This window comes from Anastrepha obliqua, chromosome 3, assembly GCF_027943255.1.
Source record: "Anastrepha obliqua isolate idAnaObli1 chromosome 3, idAnaObli1_1.0, whole genome shotgun sequence".
Lineage (NCBI taxonomy): Eukaryota > Metazoa > Arthropoda > Insecta > Diptera > Tephritidae > Anastrepha > Anastrepha obliqua.
In genome coordinates this window covers 35759850-35781145 of record NC_072894.1, presented here as the reverse complement: position 1 = coordinate 35781145, position 21296 = coordinate 35759850, and the positions used below count along the sequence as shown (strand labels likewise).

The 21296-nt window shown below is 36.1% G+C and overlaps 3 protein-coding genes across 9 annotated transcripts in view; all 3 read right to left on the bottom strand.

Annotated features, from left to right (window-relative positions):
- LOC129243138 (uncharacterized) overlaps nt 1-3589 on the bottom strand; it is a 48982-nt gene extending 45393 nt beyond the window's left edge. Inside the window, exons 1-2 of one of the 6 annotated variants that reach the window (XM_054880294.1) lie at nt 3359-3589; nt 2056-2624 (exon numbers count right to left, since the gene is read on the bottom strand). The gene's annotated coding sequence lies outside the window, so the exon portion shown is untranslated. The remainder of the gene's footprint in view (nt 1-2055; nt 2625-3358) is intronic. The other 5 variants (XM_054880296.1, XM_054880297.1, XM_054880295.1 and 2 more) reach the window with 5 other exon arrangements.
- A 2266-nt stretch (nt 3590-5855) lies between these two features.
- On the bottom strand, nt 5856-12655 carry LOC129243137 (E3 ubiquitin-protein ligase Bre1). Of its 2 annotated transcripts, XM_054880291.1 has the most exons (7): nt 12571-12655; nt 11280-12375; nt 10786-11217; nt 10664-10675; nt 10401-10596; nt 10075-10342; nt 5856-7162 (listed from the first exon to the last, which is right to left on the bottom strand). In XM_054880291.1, the coding sequence occupies exons 2-7, from the start codon at nt 12369-12371 to the stop codon at nt 6070-6072; spliced, it is 3093 nt and encodes a 1030-aa protein (XP_054736266.1). In that variant the 5' UTR covers nt 12372-12375; nt 12571-12655; the 3' UTR covers nt 5856-6069. The 2 variants fall into 2 exon arrangements, with proteins under 2 accessions (XP_054736266.1, XP_054736267.1); XM_054880292.1 differs by lacking the exon at nt 10664-10675.
- Nucleotides 12656-16177: 3522 nt separating this feature from the next.
- On the bottom strand, nt 16178-19360 carry LOC129243136 (tektin-1). Its single transcript, XM_054880290.1, has 3 exons — nt 19029-19360; nt 18451-18963; nt 16178-16941 (listed from the first exon to the last, which is right to left on the bottom strand). The coding sequence occupies exons 1-3, from the start codon at nt 19199-19201 to the stop codon at nt 16362-16364; spliced, it is 1266 nt and encodes a 421-aa protein (XP_054736265.1). The 5' UTR covers nt 19202-19360; the 3' UTR covers nt 16178-16361.
- Between the last annotated feature and the right edge of the window lie 1936 nt (nt 19361-21296).

The following is a 21296-nucleotide window of genomic DNA, read 5'->3' as shown; positions in this document are numbered from 1 at the left end:
AAACGATTAGCAGAAGCCACTGCACACGACCGAGCTGCAACACACTTCGGCTGCTGTAGCTAGCATTTTTAAAAAAGAAAATAGCAGAAGTACTCAGCGGCTGTACGTTTTACAGCAGCAATGTTTATATTTGCACGTAGCAGCAAGTGATTTCTTAACATTAAAATTATTATTAGTTTCGGTTGCCGATAATTCCAAGGCTTATTTATGTCCATGCAAGCCGCAAATGGTAACACTAGTGCTCCAATCTAATGTTAAGAAGTGGTCCTCCACTATTTTACGTTTTTCAGAACACCAAGACTAAATCGATTCGTATTTGGTTATTTTTCACTCGGATTCAAGAGCCTGCCTGATAGTTACTTTATGTTCTAGATATGTATGTATATGCATATGTACGTGTGAATAATCAAAATCTACATAGGAAATACGATGGAGCAAATTTTGCGAAATCACTGCGGTGCCTATGTCATACGCACTGGATTTAACAAACCACCATACATAAACCGAATTTGACAGAAAATGTTTTTTTTTCTAAAAAATAAGGAAATAAACTTATGAAAAAAGGGAAAGCCTTAACAATTAAGCCACGGCTTCAGTTACGCGAATATGTATGTACATACACAAACACATACATGTAAACAGATATATACTAGCAAGTAAAAGACCGATTTCGAAACCCCCATCGAGCAAGATTGAAACTACATATGTGCATATATACATATGTACAAATGTACAAATTGTCAACTACGTCGATACTTGAATGCGAACGACAATGGCGAGTAAATGATATTTAAAAATTGTGAATAAGGGAACGCTTGTGTACTCGAACAAAAAAAAAACATTTCTAGAAATGTATGTAAACAACCAATACGCTGCCTCCCTACAAAAATTTAATGATGGAAACTAATACATACAAAATGTCTTCACTAATCACATGTGACGGCTGCTTTCGATCCCTACAGGAACAATGACAATCACTTCACCGATCACTGTTATGAATATTCGACAATGCTCAAATAAAAGCTGCTTGCACATTTTCAATACCAAAGTGAAAAAATTGCTAGAGACGTTTATATGTAAAACGATTTACAGAGTGCAAATATGCAAGAAGAATTAATGAATGAATACTTGTGTTATGGCGTGACTAGGCCACGGTACAGAGAATACAGAAGGTGTGGCCAATATCAAACCATTAACCGGCGATTTTGAAGGACTCAGCTGATTTTCTGACGTAAAGGGGATAGGTCAGCAAAACCAGATTTTGTGTTGGTGATATACGAAAAGGTCGACGCACCCACTGCTTATGTTACTTCGCCGCTGTTTAAATAATGATTGATTGGAATACTAATTGTATTCAACTAATCTCTCTTTGCAATTCTGCTATGACGTAACAGCCCAAGTTACTTTCACTATTTTACTCCGGATGGCCAAACCTTCTGTTTCTGTTGTACTTGGCAGGGGCCAAAGTTTCTCTAACCATTTTGCTTCGGATAGCCAAATCATGTATTTTATCATTCTTGCAAGGTGATCATCCGAAAAGTGAAGCACTCAGTTTGTCGAATTACGGGCGAAAATCGTGATAGCGCCCAAGACGAAACAGAGAGGATGCTTCCCTTGTAGATCCAGTCCCATAAACACCCGCAAGAGCTCGAAAATAGTCGAAACTAACAGGAAATTACCCGAATAATAATAAAAATATGAGATAAAAATTTATAAAATGTTAAGCAAGTACACAAAAAAATATAGTTTTATGTGATTTGATTTTAAGTGATTTGTGATGATTAGCTTGCTTAATCAGCTGTGAGCAAAAATTACAGCAATTGTGAAATTTCATATATGATGACTTTTATCGCTAAGTTAATAGGAAGATACAAAATAGCCCGTACACAAATGTTTTAATCAACTTTTTCAAATTGATATCAAAAATGTGATAGAAAGACCACTGATATGTATTTCTTCAACAATGACTATCATACAATTCATCAAATGACCGTCGCTGTTCTTGCAGGGTTTTTACGTATGCCAATAGTATGCTTATGTATGTGTGTAACTTACCCACAAATTCAGTGCAAAACGACCATATGATGGCTTCGTCACGGCGCGTCGTGGTTGAGCTTCTATGATTTCCTCGATGCCAACCAGCACTGTCGACTCTTGAGCGGTGGATGCAGCTACCGTTGCCACTGCTGCCGCTAGAGATAATGGAATTGATGTATTCGTTGTGGTACAAAGACTCAAAACGGGCTGTGCCATAAAAGACTAGGAACAAAAATGAAAATGTCAGGGGGTCCCCAAGTTGATGTAATAGTTGCTGCTGATAGTGTTGTTGTGATGTGGTGGCGGTTATTACTACTGCTTATATTACATTTACGTGCATACATATGTATGTATTTATGTGCTTGCGCTGATTTTGATGCCGTTTTGCTTCAATTGGTTAGTACGCTATGAGACGAGTTTAAATGGTTCACGCAGTGGTTCGTCTGATTCGATCGGTGCGACGCGGTTTATTTATCGCTTTTGTTTTAGTTCTTGCCGTTACATATGCATACATACATACATGCTTAAAGCGTTATTTTTTATTATACTAATTATTCTTTTATGCAAGATTCGAACATACCGCTTTGCTAAAGAAACATAAAGTGTTGTCGAATTATGACCAGTAGAATTATCACATTTCAACATTTGAAATATTAGAAAGCAGATAAAAATTTGACCAAGCCTCAGTTGTAGAACATTAGGAGTATTTATGATTCATGGCAAATGCTTTCACACAATTGTGCAAAACACATTGAAAACCTTCACAAGCCTTCACGGAAGTTTAATAAAATGAAGCAGGACACAGCGTACGCATGCACTGCTATCAAGGACAAGAACACGACCGAAGACAGCTGCTATTCCTATTGATACCTACTACTGAAATATCAAAGCAGCTGGTCTCACGTTTAGACAGAAATGTTACCTACAATAGTGCTGAACAGGACATTGTAGTCATTCCAGTTTTTCGTGATTCCATTCAACAAACAATGTGCATATGTAGGTACATATTCACATGCATTTACTTTTTCGGCGTGAAGTTATAGGTAATGAAAACCAAACATCATTTCTATATTATACTGATAAGTAAATAAATTAACGGTAGGATATATCAACATATTTCACTGTTTATTTTAGCACTACAAAACAAAAATAAGTAGCTAGTTTGCAAATGAAAATTTACTTTCTAATTCTCTACAAGTAACAGCCTGCGAATTTGCAGCAGCTATATTTCGCCTATACACACTCTCACATTCACCGCTGGGTGAAAAATCAATTAAATCTTCAGCCTTTGCGGAAGTTATGAACTTCCTTTCGAACTCACTCTATTTTTCAGCACTTTAGTATTTTTTTAATTTGAGTAATATGTAAAAACTGCTCTTCACTTAATTCTCTAAGGTATTTTACCACAAAATATCACTTAAATATTCGTTTTTCACATAAGCACAATACAAATTTTATTTAAATCGAGTCATTTGTAAAAAAAAGGCCGAAAATTATTCCCACCGTATCACTAACAACAACACTTCAACCGTACTACACATAGGATCGAATAGAAATGCAACGCCGTCACTGTTGTTGGCCGTGCAAAATAAGAAGAAAAAATGTACGGGAAAAATGTTAATTTGCCACTCTCTACCAGGGTTGTATTCAATTAGCAACGAACTGAAGTTGTAATATGTAATGCATTTTAAGCGTAGTTAAAAACATAAAACATTTTTAAATGTATTGCAAATATGTAGAGCACAGAAAAAAGCTGAGAATTTACTTCACCTATAAAGAAACTTCAAGCTTTCGCGTGATATTGACCCATTATGCAACTCTACATTTCACAAACAGATATGTTATATATTTTTCCTGTGACAATATGAACGCTTCCGTTTGGAAGTAGAACGCTACATATCAATATTTTCAATTCAACTGTCCGAATAGTAAAGTAACTTGAATTGTATAACCTTTGGAAATAAGTATATGTATTTTGCAAATATAAAAAGAGAATAAGGTATGCGTTTTTCTCATAAATTTTTACATATGTAAACAAAAGCAGAAGCACGTTTTTAGAGTTTTCAGCATAGGAATCTATTTAAAGAGATTTAACGGGCATGTGTTGCAATTCGTTTTCGCATGAAGTTGTCACCAAAAACGAGCTGGCATGTGCTGAATTCCACTGTTCCGTTTTCGTTTTCGAACATTAAATCGCAACGATTGGCATGTGCCGGAAGTTGAGATTTCCCCCCATTTTGAAATCGAAAAGCAACGATTACGCGAAATTATTAAAAAAACACTAGAAATACAAAAAGAATACTGCTTTTATTTTCAGCAGGCTCAGCAACGATGACTTCTCAAAAAATGCGTCCATGGTATCATCAAATATATGAAATCGACAGTTTTTTAGTAAATATGAATATATCGGGTGTTTTTTTAAGAGCTTGAGAACTTAAAATGATAATACCAAACAGAAATATTGTTGGAATGACTTTTTCCTAATTTATTATAATCTGATGGATAATTACTTGACATTTATATTTTGAATATGCGATGCAAGGCCCATTCAATCAATCCAATTTCTAGCTACTGTTTCCAATTAATTTGACCGTATGGTGTCAATGGTGATTTGAATATTGCGCTCTGTATGACAAATTGCGCCATCTTGTTGGAACCAAATGTCGTCAATGTTTAGCTGATTAATTGTTGGAAACAAAAATTCAGTCAGCATGGCTCGATGGCGCTCGCCATTCACCGAAACAGTAAATAAGGAGGAATGATGCTGCCAGTGCTTTATGAACTTCGCGATTTATTATTATCATATTATATATATTTTTTTGATATTATTATATTGATTTTTTTTTAAGTAAATTTCCATAATTTGGAAGCGTTATTCTGATGTTAAACAGTTCATGATGACTTGTCAAGCCTTAGTGAGCAAAAATGTCAACACAGTTTGCCAATCTCGGCTGTCAAACCATAGTTATCGATATCGGCAGTTCTCAAGCAGCTAAAAGAAAACACCCGATAAAATAATATTGTAGTTTAAACAACTTTGTGTGGAATATGTGGCAAAACAGTTTGGAAATATTTAAAACGACTTTTAAGCACTTCAATTATTCTTTCAACGATTTTACGAACTTTGAATGTAATTTGAAAATTAAATTTAAGTCGTGATGTTCCAGCATTGTATCGCGATAAGATGGTAGCGAAAGTTATTATAATGCATAACTAGATAATAGGGACTGTTTTATGCTAGATAAATTAAAATCGAAATAATCATGACTTCATCCACAACTTTTATAACAATTTTACGTATTAAAGTTACATATCAAATTTTGAAGTTACATATCTGGAAATGTGACAAAGCTACTTTTGTATATAAGTAGTGCAAAAGTCATTATTTAACTTAGTATCATCGCATTGACGTTAAAACCACATTTTCTATTTAAATACTTACAAATGTTAATTTTTGTGAGGTTTTAACAATCTTATTTGCGTTTCGTCTAAACTAAATTAAATCGGCGATCTTCATATTAAGTCAACCCTTATTTGATCCACTTGATATCCAGCAAATGCCCATAAATTTTATCATTTTCTGTGACTATACGTTTAAATTCTTTTTAACCTGTGTTAAGCCACCAAACAATTCGAGCAATTGCAACGGAGAAATTTTGAAACCATTTCAAATATGACTAATTTCGGTGCTGCCCATATATCGAAGAGCACGAAAAAAATCTAAGTTACTCATATGACATAATTCAGAAACACCTCCGATTTGTTTTCAAATTCTCTAAAATCCATTAAAGTCCAACATCATAAATGAAACAGCAAAATAAGTATAGAGGTAAATTTATTGCAATGATTAATGCATATTCAGCATACATCTAACAGTAAATCTTTAATATATCTTGAATTATATAAAGTAGGCCATGGAAGTGCAACAGCTCCCTTGTGACTTTTGCTAAACTTGTTCGCAGTTGAGGCAGCAAAAATCGCTGTTTTACTACGGCGAAACATGTAATGCTCTTAGGAATGTACCACATGCTTTTAAGTCAAATATAGGCGATGATAATCGTTCGCACCGAATGCACAATTACATTTAGGACACTTCCGTTGCCTAGTTTCGTAACGAGTGCGCAAGCAATCGTAGCAAAAGACATGGAAACATTTCGAAAGCACCGCGTCCTTCCGCTTAACCTTACACGACGGACATGTAAGAGTCTCTTTATATTCACGTATCTCCTCCAAAACTACTTCATCAATAGTACTTCCCGCCATCTCAATCTTTTTCATACGTTCAGCCTTGCGCTTAAACTGTGCCAATTCTTCCTGCAGTCGTTTCGTTTTGTACGCCTCAGCCTCAAGTGAGCTGGTTTTCTCCGCTACCACTTGTTGTGCTTCCTTCATCTGTGAATGATATTTCTCCAAGTGTAATTTTAAATCAGCTGCGGATTGTGCCGACTCAATAGCTTTGCGTTTGTGCATTTCCATTGCTTGTTGTCGCAATATCAACTCTTTCTCTATGGTGGCCACAGTCGCTTGAAGACTGCGTTCCTTCTCCTCCAGCTTTCGCAATACAATGTGCATTGCTTCAATTTGAGTATCTCGCGTAGTCATTTGTTCCACCAATATTTGTTTTTCCTCTCGCAGCAAATTGTGCATTTGATTGGCTTTAATGCGCTCCGACATGAGCTTAAAGTTAGCATCATCTTTCTCTCGCAACTGCTGTATTAGCCGGGAATTTTGTTCTTGCATATCTTCAAATGCCTGTCCTGTCACTTCCATTTCATTCAGCAAAGCTTCCTCTTCATGTGAACCAACAAATGGACGAGCATAATTAGTTCCACCAGGTCCACCCCAAGTATTCTCTACTGGCTTCTGATTAGCCACCTGTTTTTGTAGTTCATATTTCTGCTCTTCAAGTTGTTTAATCTTACGCATTGCTTCTTCATCTGCCAACTTTTTACGCTCTTCACGCTTGCTCTCCTGTATTTTTTTTAATTGCTGACGCAATTCCTCAATTTCCGAGCGAAGTTTTTTCTCTGTAGCCATCAGCTGTACTTTATCGCGTTGATCCTTTGAAACGCCCTTGTACATATCGAGAAGTAGCTTCATTTCTTTTTGATCATTCAGCGCTTTTCTTAAATAAAAATATATTTTCAAAAACACTTATTAAAAGAATTAGTTGCAATTTAAAGTGACTTTTATATGTACATAAATTAATCTACGCAAATGTTAACTAAAATTATTAGTACCACCATAAGTTCTGTTACAAGATTTTCAAAGCAGAAGAATTTAAAATTTAAATTGAATTTTGACATTATTCAATTTTTTGCTAAAGTGTTTTAGTTCAAGAAGAGAAAATCGTATCGCGGTTACAGTCTGTTCTGTGCCTGAAAGTCTTTCATAGGTGCACTGGCCATCTTTTAACTCAGTGGCTAAAATAAAAAGATTGGAAAAATTCTAGGAGCTTTTGCAATGGCATGCCAGCAAGGGCCATTGAGCCTTCCATTAGGCGCAGTGTTTTACAAGAAGAAAAATTGGTACGTTGTATCAAATTGATATAAAGATAAAGTTATGATAAAACCAAAAACAAATGGTGCTTTATTTTATAACGAACTATTTCAATGCTAACGGTTTAAGAACTGACGCATCGTTACAGCAAAATAATCGCCGCTTGTATCAACTAGACAGCTGGGCCTAACGAAATGTTAGGGGGTTTTGCAAGTTTTTGCAATAATGTTTTAAAAAGATAAAAGTTAAATTATATTTTTTTAAAGATAAAAGTAATCCGCTGCCATTGTCAAGAATGTGTAACTCCAATGTCCATCAAAAAAAGCATCTACTTGTTTGCCTTCCCGTGTGTGCATTTTGGTAGCAAAATTTTGGCCAAATCGATATGTTCGCTCATAATCTGCGCGACATTTGGAGCGAACGAAAATATGAAAATGTAATAACGTTTATTTTCCTGTAAGAATGTTTAATTTATCCTACCTGTGCTAAATCTGCCAAATTTTCGTGTTCTTTTCTCGAAATGTTCTACTCTAACAGACCAAAAGTTTATATTTATATAGTAAAGGGTGATCAGATTGGAGGTACTTTTTCCAATAGGGGTTTTTTTTGACAGATCACGAGTGACTACTGTCAAACTTAATACATAATTTTTTCAGTACTCATTAATATTTCATCATGGAAAGACTTCCGCCTCAAACACATTTACAAATCGTGCAGTTATATTACGAAGATCCACGCTCTGTGAAAAGTGCATATCGCTTAATGGTATACGGCATATTGGCTTAATGGTATACGGCAATTATGCCAATGCATAATGCAATTGCCGTCTTTGGGTTGAAGAGCAACCCGAAGCCATTCAAGAACAGCCTTCACATCCATTGAAAACAACTGTTTGGTGCGGCCTATGGGCTGAAGGAATCATCGGGCCTTCTTCAAAGACGAGGATGTCGCCAATGTAATAGTGAATGGCGAACGCTATCGCGCCATGAAAAACGACTTTTTGATGCCGGATACCGGAGATTGAAGCCCGTGCTCTGCACAACATTTGGTTCCAACAAGACGACATACTTGCCATACAACCCGTGAAGCAAAGGATTTTTTGCGTTATCGTTTCGACGAGCAATTTACCGCTCGCCTCGGGCAAGTGGATTGACCACCAAGATCGTGTGATATCACACCTTTGGACTTTTATTTGTAGGGTATGTAAAGTCTAAATGCTTTGTAGATAAACCAGCTTCGATTGAGACATTGGAAGCCAACATTACTAAAGTTATTCACGGGATACCGACCCAAGTCCTCCAGCGGGTCATTAGAAGTTGGTGTTAGTTATTTCAATTTAAATCCGATACCTCTAAATTGATCAACCCTTACATATATTTGATTATATTCAATATGTTAGATTGGGAGAAAGAAATCTATTTTTGCGCAAATGGTTAAAAATTGTTTTATGTTCGATACTCAACTACTGGGTCATGCTACGACTACTAACATGCAGGTCAACTTCGATTATTTCTGCGATTTTATCAACATTTTCTTTAACATCGCAAATACCTGAACGGAATCGACAAAAAAAAATTTCACGTGATTGGCTGTTACAGTATCGGCACCATAAATTCCGTTCACAATTTCAGCGGTTTTGCTTGCTTTTTCGCCTTTATCAAAGAAAAACTGCAAAATGTGCCGAATTTTCTCTTTACTGACTTTTATTGTTAACTCCCTGTAACCTCTAACCTTCAACTCTATCAGCCCTGGTTGACTACAGCCATCTACCGAGAAAAATTGATTTCTTTTTCCCCAAACTAATATAATTGGTGAAAGGGTTAAATTTTTCTCGTTATTTTCTCATATGCAACAAATTCGTAATGTTGCCGTATTAATGGGGTGGCACAAAATAAAAAAATATATTTATCGAATAAACAAAAAACTACTAAAGACTTTCAACCTCCTCTATTTGTCCCGATTAAAATACTTGAAAATTTGGAAATGCCCCCTATGCAAACGATGAACAAATGTTTTCTATGGAAGAAGTTTTTAATAAACAAAATGACAAAGTAAGTATCGTAAGAAGAACAAATACTGTATCAAAGACTCCCAATAAGACTGTGCACTGACACCTAAAGCTAAAATAACCCAATAATGGTTACGGCAAAACATTCCAGCTTTCATTTCTGGTGACGATTTTGGTCGAAGCTAGAGGATAATGAGATATTCGCCACCGAAGTTTGGAGAATCTGAAGCAAGTACTTATTGCGGCAGCGTCATATATATCTGTGGAAACCATACGTGCCTCTAAAGCACAATGGCTGGACGTTCTAGGAGCTTTTGATAAAGCAAAGCGCGTTCTCTTTAAATACTTCCTCAGTTTTATAGAAACATTGTTAATTAATAAAAAATCATAATTATAATAAAAACTAAAAACTCGATCCTTAATTTTTTATACTAATTTAAAGCTGCAACAGAATTTATGGCACGAAAAAGTTATTTCATAAGGCAGCATTTGACAATTAGAAATGTTAATAAAATTGAAAATGATCTTACTTCAACTGCGCCTTTAAATCACGTACTATTTCAGATTCCACTAATTTGATATCCTTTGCCTTCGGCACATCCTTAACATCTTTTTCCACTTTAACATTAGCTGTGCATGGCGTGCCAACTGCTGCTGCACCACTTTGCGCATTGCTATTTGTACTGTTAGCAGCCTGTGTATCTTTCTTTTCACCTGCAACCGTACCAATTCCTGCTGAACCCTTTTCTTGTTTGATCCCCTCCTTTTGCTCCTTTGTTTCTTCATCGCCATCATCCCCTGCAATTTCCCCCGATTACTTTTACTGATTATATATTACTTGAAAAATTACTTTAACCTTTCGTATTGGTTCCTATTTCTTCTTTGACTGCAGTTGATAATTCGTTTGTACCCGTGCCGGTTGTTCCTACACCACTAGGTGCATTCTCCTCCTTCACTGAACCACCGCTTTCCTGTTTCACTTCCTCTGCAGTGGCAGGTTGCTGCTTCGTCCCTTCCAACTTAGCTAAAGAATCTTCCAACTCTTTTCGCAGCTGAAATACGTAAATATATTATTGCTGGTAACTGAATTCGTTGTTAACATTTATATTTGTAGTATACCGCATTAGAGACCTTAAATAAAAATTCAAAATATGTAATTCAAAATATGTTTTTTTGTTTTTTTTTTTTTTGTTTGTTTTCAATTTCGAAATTTGCTAAAATATCAAAAAAAATGAACCCACCTTTACATTATCGGCCGAAGCATCTTTGTATTTGCGTTTATATCGCTGCACCTCGCCCTTCAACTGTCCATTATGGTTCTGCAATGAAGTAATTAAATGTCGCATTTCTCTATTAATTGGTGCTGTTTGCTCATTAGCAGCCATATTTTGCTCAAATTCTATACGCAGTGTTTCATATTCTTTTCGAATCTGAGCCAATACATCTTCCATTTGAATCATTTCGCTCCGGACCTTTTTTTGCGCAATCAGCTCTTCACTTTCCATGACCTCAATTTGCCGTAAATGTTGATTCTTGCTAGTTTGCAACTGATTCCGGGTTTCATCTAACATAGTCTTGATTTGCATGGATTCATTGTATAGGACAGAGAACTGTGACTGCAAACATTTGTATTCCGTAGTTTCAACAATCACTGACTCAGGCAGCTGACGAATCTATTTTGCATATTTTATATTAGCTTAATTTAGTTTATTAATTTTCATTACAAAACACTTACGTCCATTTTTAATTTTTCCACCTCTTTTAGTGTCTCCCGATGTGTCGCATGCAATTTATCCAACTCTTGCAGACGATTGTTAGAAAGCTCACGGTATTCCTCCAAATCCTTTTGTAAATCTTCATAGTGTTGACTATTTACATTTGCAGTTGCCGATCCCTTCCCAGAAGACGAGCTTTTATTGGGGTCACCATGCATTTGATGGTAAGCCTTTAATTTTTCTATAGCCTCCGCCAAATGGTTTTCCAACTTATCATTACGACAATGTACTTTCTCCAAATCATATTGTAGTTCATCTATCTGATTTTTTAATTCTGCGTTTTCGGTCTCTTTTGCGGTCAGCGCGTCTTGACACTCTTTCATTTTTAGAGAAATAGTATGGAATTTTTCATGTAGTGAAGTATTTAAACTTTGCAAATTCCTATTCTCCGTCATAATCTCGATATGAGTTTGTTTTAAAGTCTCTTCAATATTAGGCAAGAGATTATTTGTAACAATCTCGCTTCCATCTTCTCCCTCTGCGTTTTTATTAGAATTGCTCCCACTGGCAACACCATTCCCTTCTTTCAATGCTAATGTAATCTTTTCATTTCGCTGCATAATTCGATCAATTACCTGCACAATTTTAGCCACTGCTCTTTTTGAAACCTGAACCCGATTTGCTAGCTTATCATCAAGCTCTTCCTTATCCCATGTGGATAATTGTGTAAGGAAAGAGGTTGTTACTTCATTTTCATTGCGATTTTCCGACTCATCTGCAGTCTCGGCATCAAAACGTTGCAACAGCACGCGTATATCTTCATTTAACTGATTCCAATATCGGTTAACTACATTTAAAACGGCGTCATCCTGCATCTGGCGCTTTTCCAATTGTTCAATTCTATGTCGGAGCTCTGCTTCTGTGCGCATACGTTGTTCAATACGTTGGGCTAATTTTTTATTTTGAAACTCCAACACTTTGATGTCCATTTCTTCGAGCGTCGACACTGGTCCAATAAGGTGCGGTTCAAAATGCACCTTTTTAATAGGTGGCTGGCCGAGATTTACAGCACTACCACTCCCGCCTGAATCTTCCGCACCTCGTTTAGACATTTTACTGGAATACACAATTACAAGTATGAAATATAAAAATAAGAAACCAATGAAAGCAAAATTGCCACCACAATATGCAAAGCTTTGCCGGGTTCTATAAAAAACGAGTCCTCCGTAAGAGGCTTCATACTTTTTAGAACAAGTAAATAAATCTCTAGCCAACGTGCCGCAAATAAAAATAATTTTTTTTTCAATTTACCTTTATTGACAAGATAAATCCAGTAAAATTAAAGAGGCCTGAAAATGAACAAATACTTCCTCTTTGCATCAGGTTAGCGGACTTTGCTGGAAACAGCAATGAAAATAGGAATGACCGAAATCGAAACAAACAGTGTGTAAAAGGCGGGTAATCCAACGAAAAATTGTACTGCAGCATTAGCAACTAACACTGTGTACGAGGTTGGCCAAATTTTAGTACCTGAACTAATAGCTGTTTTTTTTTTTTTTGCGCGCGTTTGTATCGACTATACATATTAAACGACACGTCTGCAATATTAAACAAATATCGTATAACATACAGAATTCTGAAAATAATTAAAATATACTTATCAATACACATTTTTCTATTTATTAAAATCTATTCTTACCGCTTCCACTTTTACTTTCGTAATTTACTTCAAAAAATATTGAAATAAAAACCAGTGATTTAAAATATTTATACGGATTTTAGACAGCTGGCGATGGGCCTTTTTTTTGCTGTAAGCGCAGGTTCTCATATGCATGTAAAAAGAACATGGCTAATATTATATTTCACTTGAGGTATCCAGCGCTTGAATCGGAGAACGTAAATTGTTCATATGAGAATTTAGTTTCATATTAGATAACAAAAGTTTCATCTAAGATTTAGATATACATAACTTGCCAGCTGAAATAGAAATATTTAATAAACGTCTGTCACGAACCCGTGGCGAATTAAAGATGATTGAGTCATTTAAGAATGAAGGTGGAGAACTTTACTATCACCCTTGTAAATGAGTCCATAGATAAAATTATTAAAGCTCCAGTACTTCTTAATAATTTTAAGATGCATGATGGAAGTTATTGCCCACCGGAACATTTAAACCCAGAAATAAGTGACGATGGGGCTGTGGAGAAGCGAAATATCTGCGCCTATACAAAGAGCATGACGAACAACATCAAATAATTCTTCCCGAAACTCTTTGAAATTAAGAGATGAATTGACGGTATATGTTGTATCCCATCCGGTTCGAATAAAGGCCGAATAAATTAAAAGTAAGCTCAAATTTTAATATAAGATATAACATGTTTATGATATTAGATTAAAATTTATATAAATTCACAATATCGACTTCGTTTAACATAGGTTATAAACATAAGACTAGAATTTTCATTTGTTTATTGGGTATGGGAATAAGTTTCTGCCCTCGTAAAAGAGGTGCCAGCAACGACTATTTTTGTGTTCGCTCTAGTAATATACTGGTGATTTGAAGGTGTAGATGTGAGACCTCGATCGTAGTAGTTAACATTCGTTTAAAAGCGTAAAGGTACTTTTTAACTGACGTCAAAAATGTCTACGTTCGTCCCGCATTTGCGGGAAGTCATGCTTCATTATTACCTTTTAAAGAAAAGTGCAGTTGAAACGTGTCATATATTGATCAATATTTACGGTAATCTTCTTCTTCTTCTTAATGGGCGTTATAACCGCTTACGCGCTTTTGGCCGAGTTTAACAAAGCGCGTCAGTCGCTTCTTTCTCGTGCTAACCGGCGCCAGTTGGACACACCAAGTGAAGCCAAGTCCTTCTCCACCTGATCTTTCTAACGCAGAGGAGGCCTTCCTCTTTCTCTGCAACCACCAGCTGGTACCGCATCGAATACTTTCAGAGCCGGAGCGTTTGTATCCATTTGGACGACATGACCCAGCCGCTGGATCTTTATTCGTTGCGCTATGTCTATGTCGTCGTAAAGCTCATACAGCTCATCGTTCCATCGCCTGCGATATTCGCCACTGCCAACGTGAATGGGTCCAAAAATCTTGCGCTAAAATCTTGCATTTACGGTAATCACTCTCCATCAAATACAACTTGTAAAGAGTGGTTTCGACGCTTCTAAAGTGGCCATTTAGGCATGAGTCATAAAGATTGCAAAGGGGCACCGAAAAAATTCGAAGATACTCAACTACAACAATTATTGGATGAAGACGCATGTCGAACCTTTGATGATATGTCTAAAGAGTTAGATGTTGACAGATCAACCGTCGGTAAACGTTTGCAGGCGATGGAAATGGTGCAGTAAGCGGGTAACTGGGTGCCACATCCATTTAAGGAGAGGGATATAGAGAGACGTTTGATGACGTGTGTAATGCTTCTTCAACGGTAGAAAAGAAAAGCAAGAAAAATTGATCTATTATGATAACTCTAAGCGTCGAAAATGTTGGAGCTTGCCGGGTGAACCAGGTCCATCGACAGCGGAAAAAAAGGGCGGAAACTTATTCCCATGCCCAATAAAATTTATTTTTGAGATATGCGCACAGCATATTTCTATCTTGAAATAATATGTATAAGAATTTGTTTGATTTTTTTCTATTAAAATTAGAACGACGCTTTGTCAGGCCATCAGAATGGAACTTTTTAAGGAAGGGAATCGAAATTTTGCCAAACATTCCTTCTGATATAATTTTGGTTAAAATGTATGCTTGAGCTTTAATTTCATATTGGAGCCACATTTGGAAATACCATTCGTATAAAATCGATAATTTCCAAGCATCTGAGATTTGCTGAGAGGAAAGCAGCTTTCGTCATTCCAAACGTAGGATTTTTCGCTGGAATATCAAATCATCCATCGGCATTGTGACTTTATTTTAGATATTTACTCGACGCTGTATTCTGGTGACCTAACATTCTTTCGGCACATTATTTAAAGTTTTCTTAACGTCTTGCAGATATAACATGGAGGAAAAGGCATCGAATTGACTTATGCCCTTCTTATTGTTGAACTTACTGTTAAGGTTGGACAGGCTTCGTTCAGTCAGGATGAATAGGATCCTTCCACTTCCACACTTTCCTTTCTCGCTCATAACTCGCACAATATTAAGGTGGGACAGGCCTCGTTCAGTTAGGATGAAAAGGATCCTTCCACTTCCACACTTTCCTTTCTCGCTCATAACCTTAAGAATTCTATATAAAGTAGATCTTGGAATTCTGCTAAGTTTTTAATTTTTTATAGAATTGCATAATGCGTTCTTGGATAGTATGTTGCTGCGACGGTAACTTTATGAAAAGTATTGTTTTTTTTGGAAGCGGAATGGAATGTATGGGAATCCGACTTGTTTCATTCTGTATGTGGCTGTCAGACATGGACACTGCAAAAGAAAAAACACAAATCAACTGATTTACCGATACCACCTCTAATAGATTCGCCTTGTAAGAAATTTTAAATATCCGTGACAAAAACAAAAAGTAACACCTACTGATTCGATGCCTTAGCTTTGAAATTAAAGTAGTGTAACAGGAGTCTCTTATTTTTGCCATGACCCGTTCGAAACGATTGTAGTCAGATTTGTCAAAAGCAGATTGTCCTCTTCATATTCGTTTCAGGCGCAGAGAGCGCATCTGTTCCAAAAATTAGTTAACAATTACATTTAATTATGCCCTTCCTTTCCAATGGTGCAAGCATTTTAAAATCGGAGAAGTAGTTTCTGAGTGATGATCTTTCTTAAAAATTGTCCATGTAAAGAAGAAAGAAAGAAGAAACCATATTACGAGTATATTCTTCATCCATTATAAATCCAGTACTGTAATGCTGAAGAAGTGATGCTCACCTAAATTTAAAAGTAAAAATCTAACCCCAAATTTGTTCACCAAAGCAGCTACTTTTATTGGAAATTAGACGCGTGTATTACTAATGTAACTGTAGTAGTGTTTTTAAATTGTTTTCAATTTGAGGAAATGCAAATCCTAACATTCTAATACGTACATATATCATAAATAAATATAAATGCACAAATGTTTTTTGACTAATGCAACCCCCCTTTAGAATGATTGGTATTTTAGAGATTGCCTAATTGTCATGCAATCCACCTCATCAATTTTGATGCTATTCGCCTTTATGTTGATCTCCTCCTCCTGCATTATCTGTACGTGTAGTAAATAGCGCAAAGATGCTTTATTTTCATTGATCTTCTGATTTAGTTTACACATTGAAGCCTGCAGGGCCTCCATTTCGTGGTAAAGAGCATCTTGCACACTATCGCAGGTCAATTCAAGGCCAGGACGGCGTGCTCGATTGCTCAATCGTGTCTGGCAGAGAGTCATTGAACGCTGCTTATCTGCAAGCTCTTTTTCCAATTGCTGAATGTTGCGTTGCATTTCGTGTATGTGTGTCATGCAGTCGTTGTGCTTGTCCTCCAAACACTTCTTCACATGCTTCATCTCGGAAATACGACGTTCGAATGCCTCATTGGTGCGATCGGTCTGATTTTGCATATCCTCACACACCTGCTTCAACAACAAATCGATATATGCACGCAATTGAGAGGCTGAAGTCAACTCTTTGGCATTATCCTCAATGTTTTTGTAGGTTTTATGTTGCCATTCACCAAGAGAGTAGCGGCTGCAAAATAATAGATATTACGCACATACATACATAGAGGGCTTGTTCGAAGCATGCAATAAACTTGGCAGTACTATGGCACCCTGTTGCAAATGCTAAGTTAATACTTTTCTGATGTTCGGCACTTATTTTGCATTGATAGGTGAAGGTGAATGAATGAATAAGTAAAAAAATGGAGTTTTCTATACATATTTTCCTTGATATTTGCGATATTGACCGTATTTTACGACTGAAAATGGCAAAGAAAAGAATGAGGCGATCGTTCAAGAAACATTTTTATGATACCGAGAGAGAGAGACTTTGCGCACTACAATGGCCGAATTTTGTGTAGTTAGCGCGCTATACTCGTACTTTGGCCGAGGTTACCAAAATTTCACATCGAGCAACACAGCGGTTAGAGAACGTTAACGTTCTCTGCACCGGTTGCTATTGAAGCTCGATCAAGCGCATACTGATACCACTACACACATAGGAATGTGTGCATGTTTATAATATAATATTATAATATGATTATGTTATAGTTGTACGAAAACTGGTATAGTAAATTTAAATACATCAGGTTCAGCCGAACTTTTTTGTACCCACTGCACGGCAATATTTACTAATTACTAGCTACCAATTTTAATCAGTTCAAAAAAATACGTACTGCTAGAGGTATCGGCACATATGCGTGTACAACATTTTTATAAAATATCTACCTGAACTAGGGAATATAGAGCAGAGTTCAAGTGGACACTACTACTTGAGTTATTGATATTCCAAAAATTATTTGAATATTTTTTCATGAACCAAACTAGAGGAACGCATGCTTAGAAAGGCAAAAGGCAGATGGCTTAGCTTAACCAATTGCAAGGTTGTCAGGATCATGTGTAAACACGCATATGATCACAAGTATACTAAATCGGTTATATGGTTCGATAGAATAAACTGTAGAACTTTAGTTGGTATTCTAACAGGCCACTGCCTAGTTGCAGCACACGATTTCAAATTTAACCATTAACGTAATGAGCCGGGTGCAAGAAAAACTTTGGAGCATCTTCTATGCTACTGTACGGCTCTCTCGAAAACCAGACTATGCTACCCTCCAGGTAGCTTTGAAAGGCTAGAATCTATCCCTGAACTGGAGCTCGAGCCACTCCTAAAATTCGCGAACAGTACGCGCATCTTGAGGGTTGCATATTTTCGATAAATATGACTCTGATCTGGTATCGCTATGGACCAAAATGGTCTTTGCGTGGCTTCGGCCAGCCAGTATAACCTAACCTAACCTTTTCATGAAATACGCTCTTTTTGGGAATATTGAGAATTTCTTAAATAAAAAAATTTTAAATGCGCTATTTCGGTGAAAAAAAAGGAATTTGAGCACACTCGACGCCATTCGAAAGAAGACTTGTACTTTAAATAAGATGCTGTATATAGCAAAAATGAAATCGCGTTTCTACATAATAGACCATTTTAAATAAGGGTTATGTGCACCAGTTCGCTTGGTTATAGAAAATCTAAAATTACCATTCCAGATTGGAGAGATCTTTGCCAGTGCTCATATTACGTTGTGAATCACGTAACGTTAAATTATTCTCATCAATCAACAAGGATTTATCCTTCTGAGCCAAATCTTTATCCAATAGATACATAGTAGCTCGTAGACTGCGTATCTGTTCGGTTGCCTCCTTAAGTGACCGATCCATTAAACACTGGCAACCTTTAACCACCTTCAATTCGCGACGCAAACAACGATCCACTTCGTCATCGCATAAATCGACGCCAATGCGACCCTCACGCAATATCTGACAACGTTGATTTATAGCCATGGATTTCTCTTTCAGGAAGTCAATGGCATTGAGTACACGATTGCGATATGTATTTAACGCTTCATCCTCCAGCATGGCCGTCTTCTTCTGCCTATTCAATTCATCTAATAAAAACCGAATTTCACTAGTGCGCTCACGCATATGATGTTCTACCTCGCGCTGCCAATTCTTAGTTGTGTCTTTGGTTTCGTCTACGATTCGTTGAGACTCCCTAAATAAGACGAATTTCATTAGCTTTTACTTAAATAACATCAAATACATATACATATATCTTACTCGACAATACGCTCCGCCAAACGTTCCTGATCACAGGTAATGCGAAATTTCACTTGATTATTGTAATCCCAATCTTCCTCCGTATATTTAGGTGGAATTTTTGCTTGCGGACCATATCCTTTTCCCGTCAAATGTAGGCCAGTGATTCGTCTTGAACACATATTCGGCAGCATTTTGAAAATTCCACTCAATTATTTTCCCGTTCGACTAAAATTCTGAGCAAAATAAATGTATTTAAAAAAAATTCAGATGCTTTATTATTTTAAGAAATTATAAATTTGTATTTTTCTTTTTTGGAGGAATTAGAAACAAAATTTTCCAATTGTCAACAGTTCAATAGGCATCTAATAAACTGGAGCAGGCACAATACAGAAAAATATTTATGAACACATAAAATAATATCGATCATACGGGAATTCGAGCGTGGTTGCCTAGAGGATTATTATACTTTTTTTGTACTTAGTGAATTGACAAAGTTAGAGGCATTTCAATGTAGTGATTAAAATTTCATATTCACACATATATTTATGCACGTGCATACATAGGAATTTATGTAAAAATATTTGCGCATACTTAATAAGGGTACAAGGACATCCGAAAAAATCGAGTAACGTAACGCTAAGCAAACATTTTATGCTGATACATGCTTACATATACAACGAAGGACTTAAGACTACATACAGTAGCATACTTGCTTATATCCCAGAAGGTATACAATAATTGAAAAAACTGTTGTAGTTTTTTTCGGAACTCATATTTATTCATAAATTCACAAAAACTAAATTATTTCACCTGCTTTATAACAAAAAAAAAATTAACGAAACAACAAAAAACGGCATGTCAAAACACTACATACTCGCACTGTTCAATCACCTTAAAAAGAATCAAATTTACTTATTTTAAGGGGTTACATGGGTTTCGTCGGGTAAAAAAAGGCCTATTTTCAATATTTTTTTTTCTATGTAAAAAATTATTTATTTAATTCAAACTTTTTTCTGTCTTATAGATACACATTTAAAGAGTAATTTCTGAAATTTTCAAAAAAAAAAATAAAACTCCTCCATTGTGACGTCATTTCCGGTGTGACCCCTCGAAAAAAAGATGCGTCCGCGTTGTCAGCATAATTTTTGACAGGCTCCTCAAAAATGAAAAAAGAAAAATAAGTGCTTTAGTTAAGACCATAAACTCGTGCTTGAACGAAGGAAAGAAAAAAAAGTAAAAATTGTAATTTTGGCAGACATTTTTGCAAAAAAATGAAAATTTCGGTCAAATTTGCTGGACATTTTGTTTTTTTTTTTAAATAGTTGTAATTGAAAAAAAAAAAAACAAAATCCTTCGTTCAAGCACGAGTAAATTGTATTTCGAACAGCTGTGTAAAATTTCATCAAGATCGGCTGAGTAGTTTTCGAGAACATTTGACAACCGACTTTAAAAACACAGTTCCGAGAAAAACGCGTTTAAAGTTTGAGTAACAATAAAAGTGGCTTGGAGCGCACACATTCCAAAGGCTGTATCTCCGAATTTATTATTTGGATCGACTTGAAAATTTAAGATAATATTCCTTAGATGTTGTAGAAATTAATAAGCCAAAAAAAATAAATCGATTTTTTGAACCAACGAAACCCATGTACCCCTTAAAACTAAAATTGCTTGAAGCCGTCATGGTATTGATCCGGCCAGTTGGGTAAGCTCTTCCTATGTCATTTGATTACATGCATCCATCAACTCAATTATCGATTTTGCGCCAGTTACTATACTTCGTCGAATTTTTCCCCCAAACATGTTCTATTCGATTTAAATCCGGACCTGGGTGCGTAAATCTTGTATAAGAACCATTCTTTGGCAATTAGTGCAGTATGCTTAGGGCCATTGTCTTGTGGGAAAGCCCAACCGCAAGCATTTTACTGATGGCTTCAAGTATTGTTCCCGCATGTTTTTATATTTATATCGGTCCATAGTACCTTCAATAAAAGTCATCTTTCTAACGCCAGATTTATTTCCATATCCGCATTTTTTCTCCTCCATATTTTAGCCCGGCCATCACTTCCAAATATATTGAACTTCGATTCATCAGTAAATAAATCTTAATAGTTCTCTAATGAACACTTTTCTCAGATTTCTCGACAATATTTTAGTCCAATTTCAGAGCACTCATTTTCGGTCGATCTCTTACATCTCTTCTGGATAGCTTCTTTGGGCGGCCGGTTTTTTTTTTGTATGTACTAGAAACGACGATTTTTCAATTGAAATTTTCGAATAACTGAACTT

Coding starts and splice junctions, on each gene's coding strand:
- LOC129243136 (XM_054880290.1), bottom strand. CDS start 19,201: ATGCTGCCGAATATGTGTTCAAGACGAATCACTGGCCTACATTTGACG. Junction 18,964..19,028: donor TTGGCGGAGCGTATTGTCGA/GTAAGATATATG, acceptor CGTCTTATTTAG/GGAGTCTCAACGAATCGTAG. Junction 16,942..18,450: donor GATCTCTCCAATCTGGAATG/GTAATTTTAGAT, acceptor ATTATTTTGCAG/CCGCTACTCTCTTGGTGAAT.
- LOC129243137 (XM_054880291.1), bottom strand. CDS start 12,371: ATGTCTAAACGAGGTGCGGAAGATTCAGGCGGGAGTGGTAGTGCTGTA. Junction 10,343..10,400: donor AATAGGAACCAATACGAAAG/GTTAAAGTAATT, acceptor GGGAAATTGCAG/GGGATGATGGCGATGAAGAA. Junction 7,163..10,074: donor GATTTAAAGGCGCAGTTGAA/GTAAGATCATTT, acceptor TTTTTATTTAAG/AAAAGCGCTGAATGATCAAA.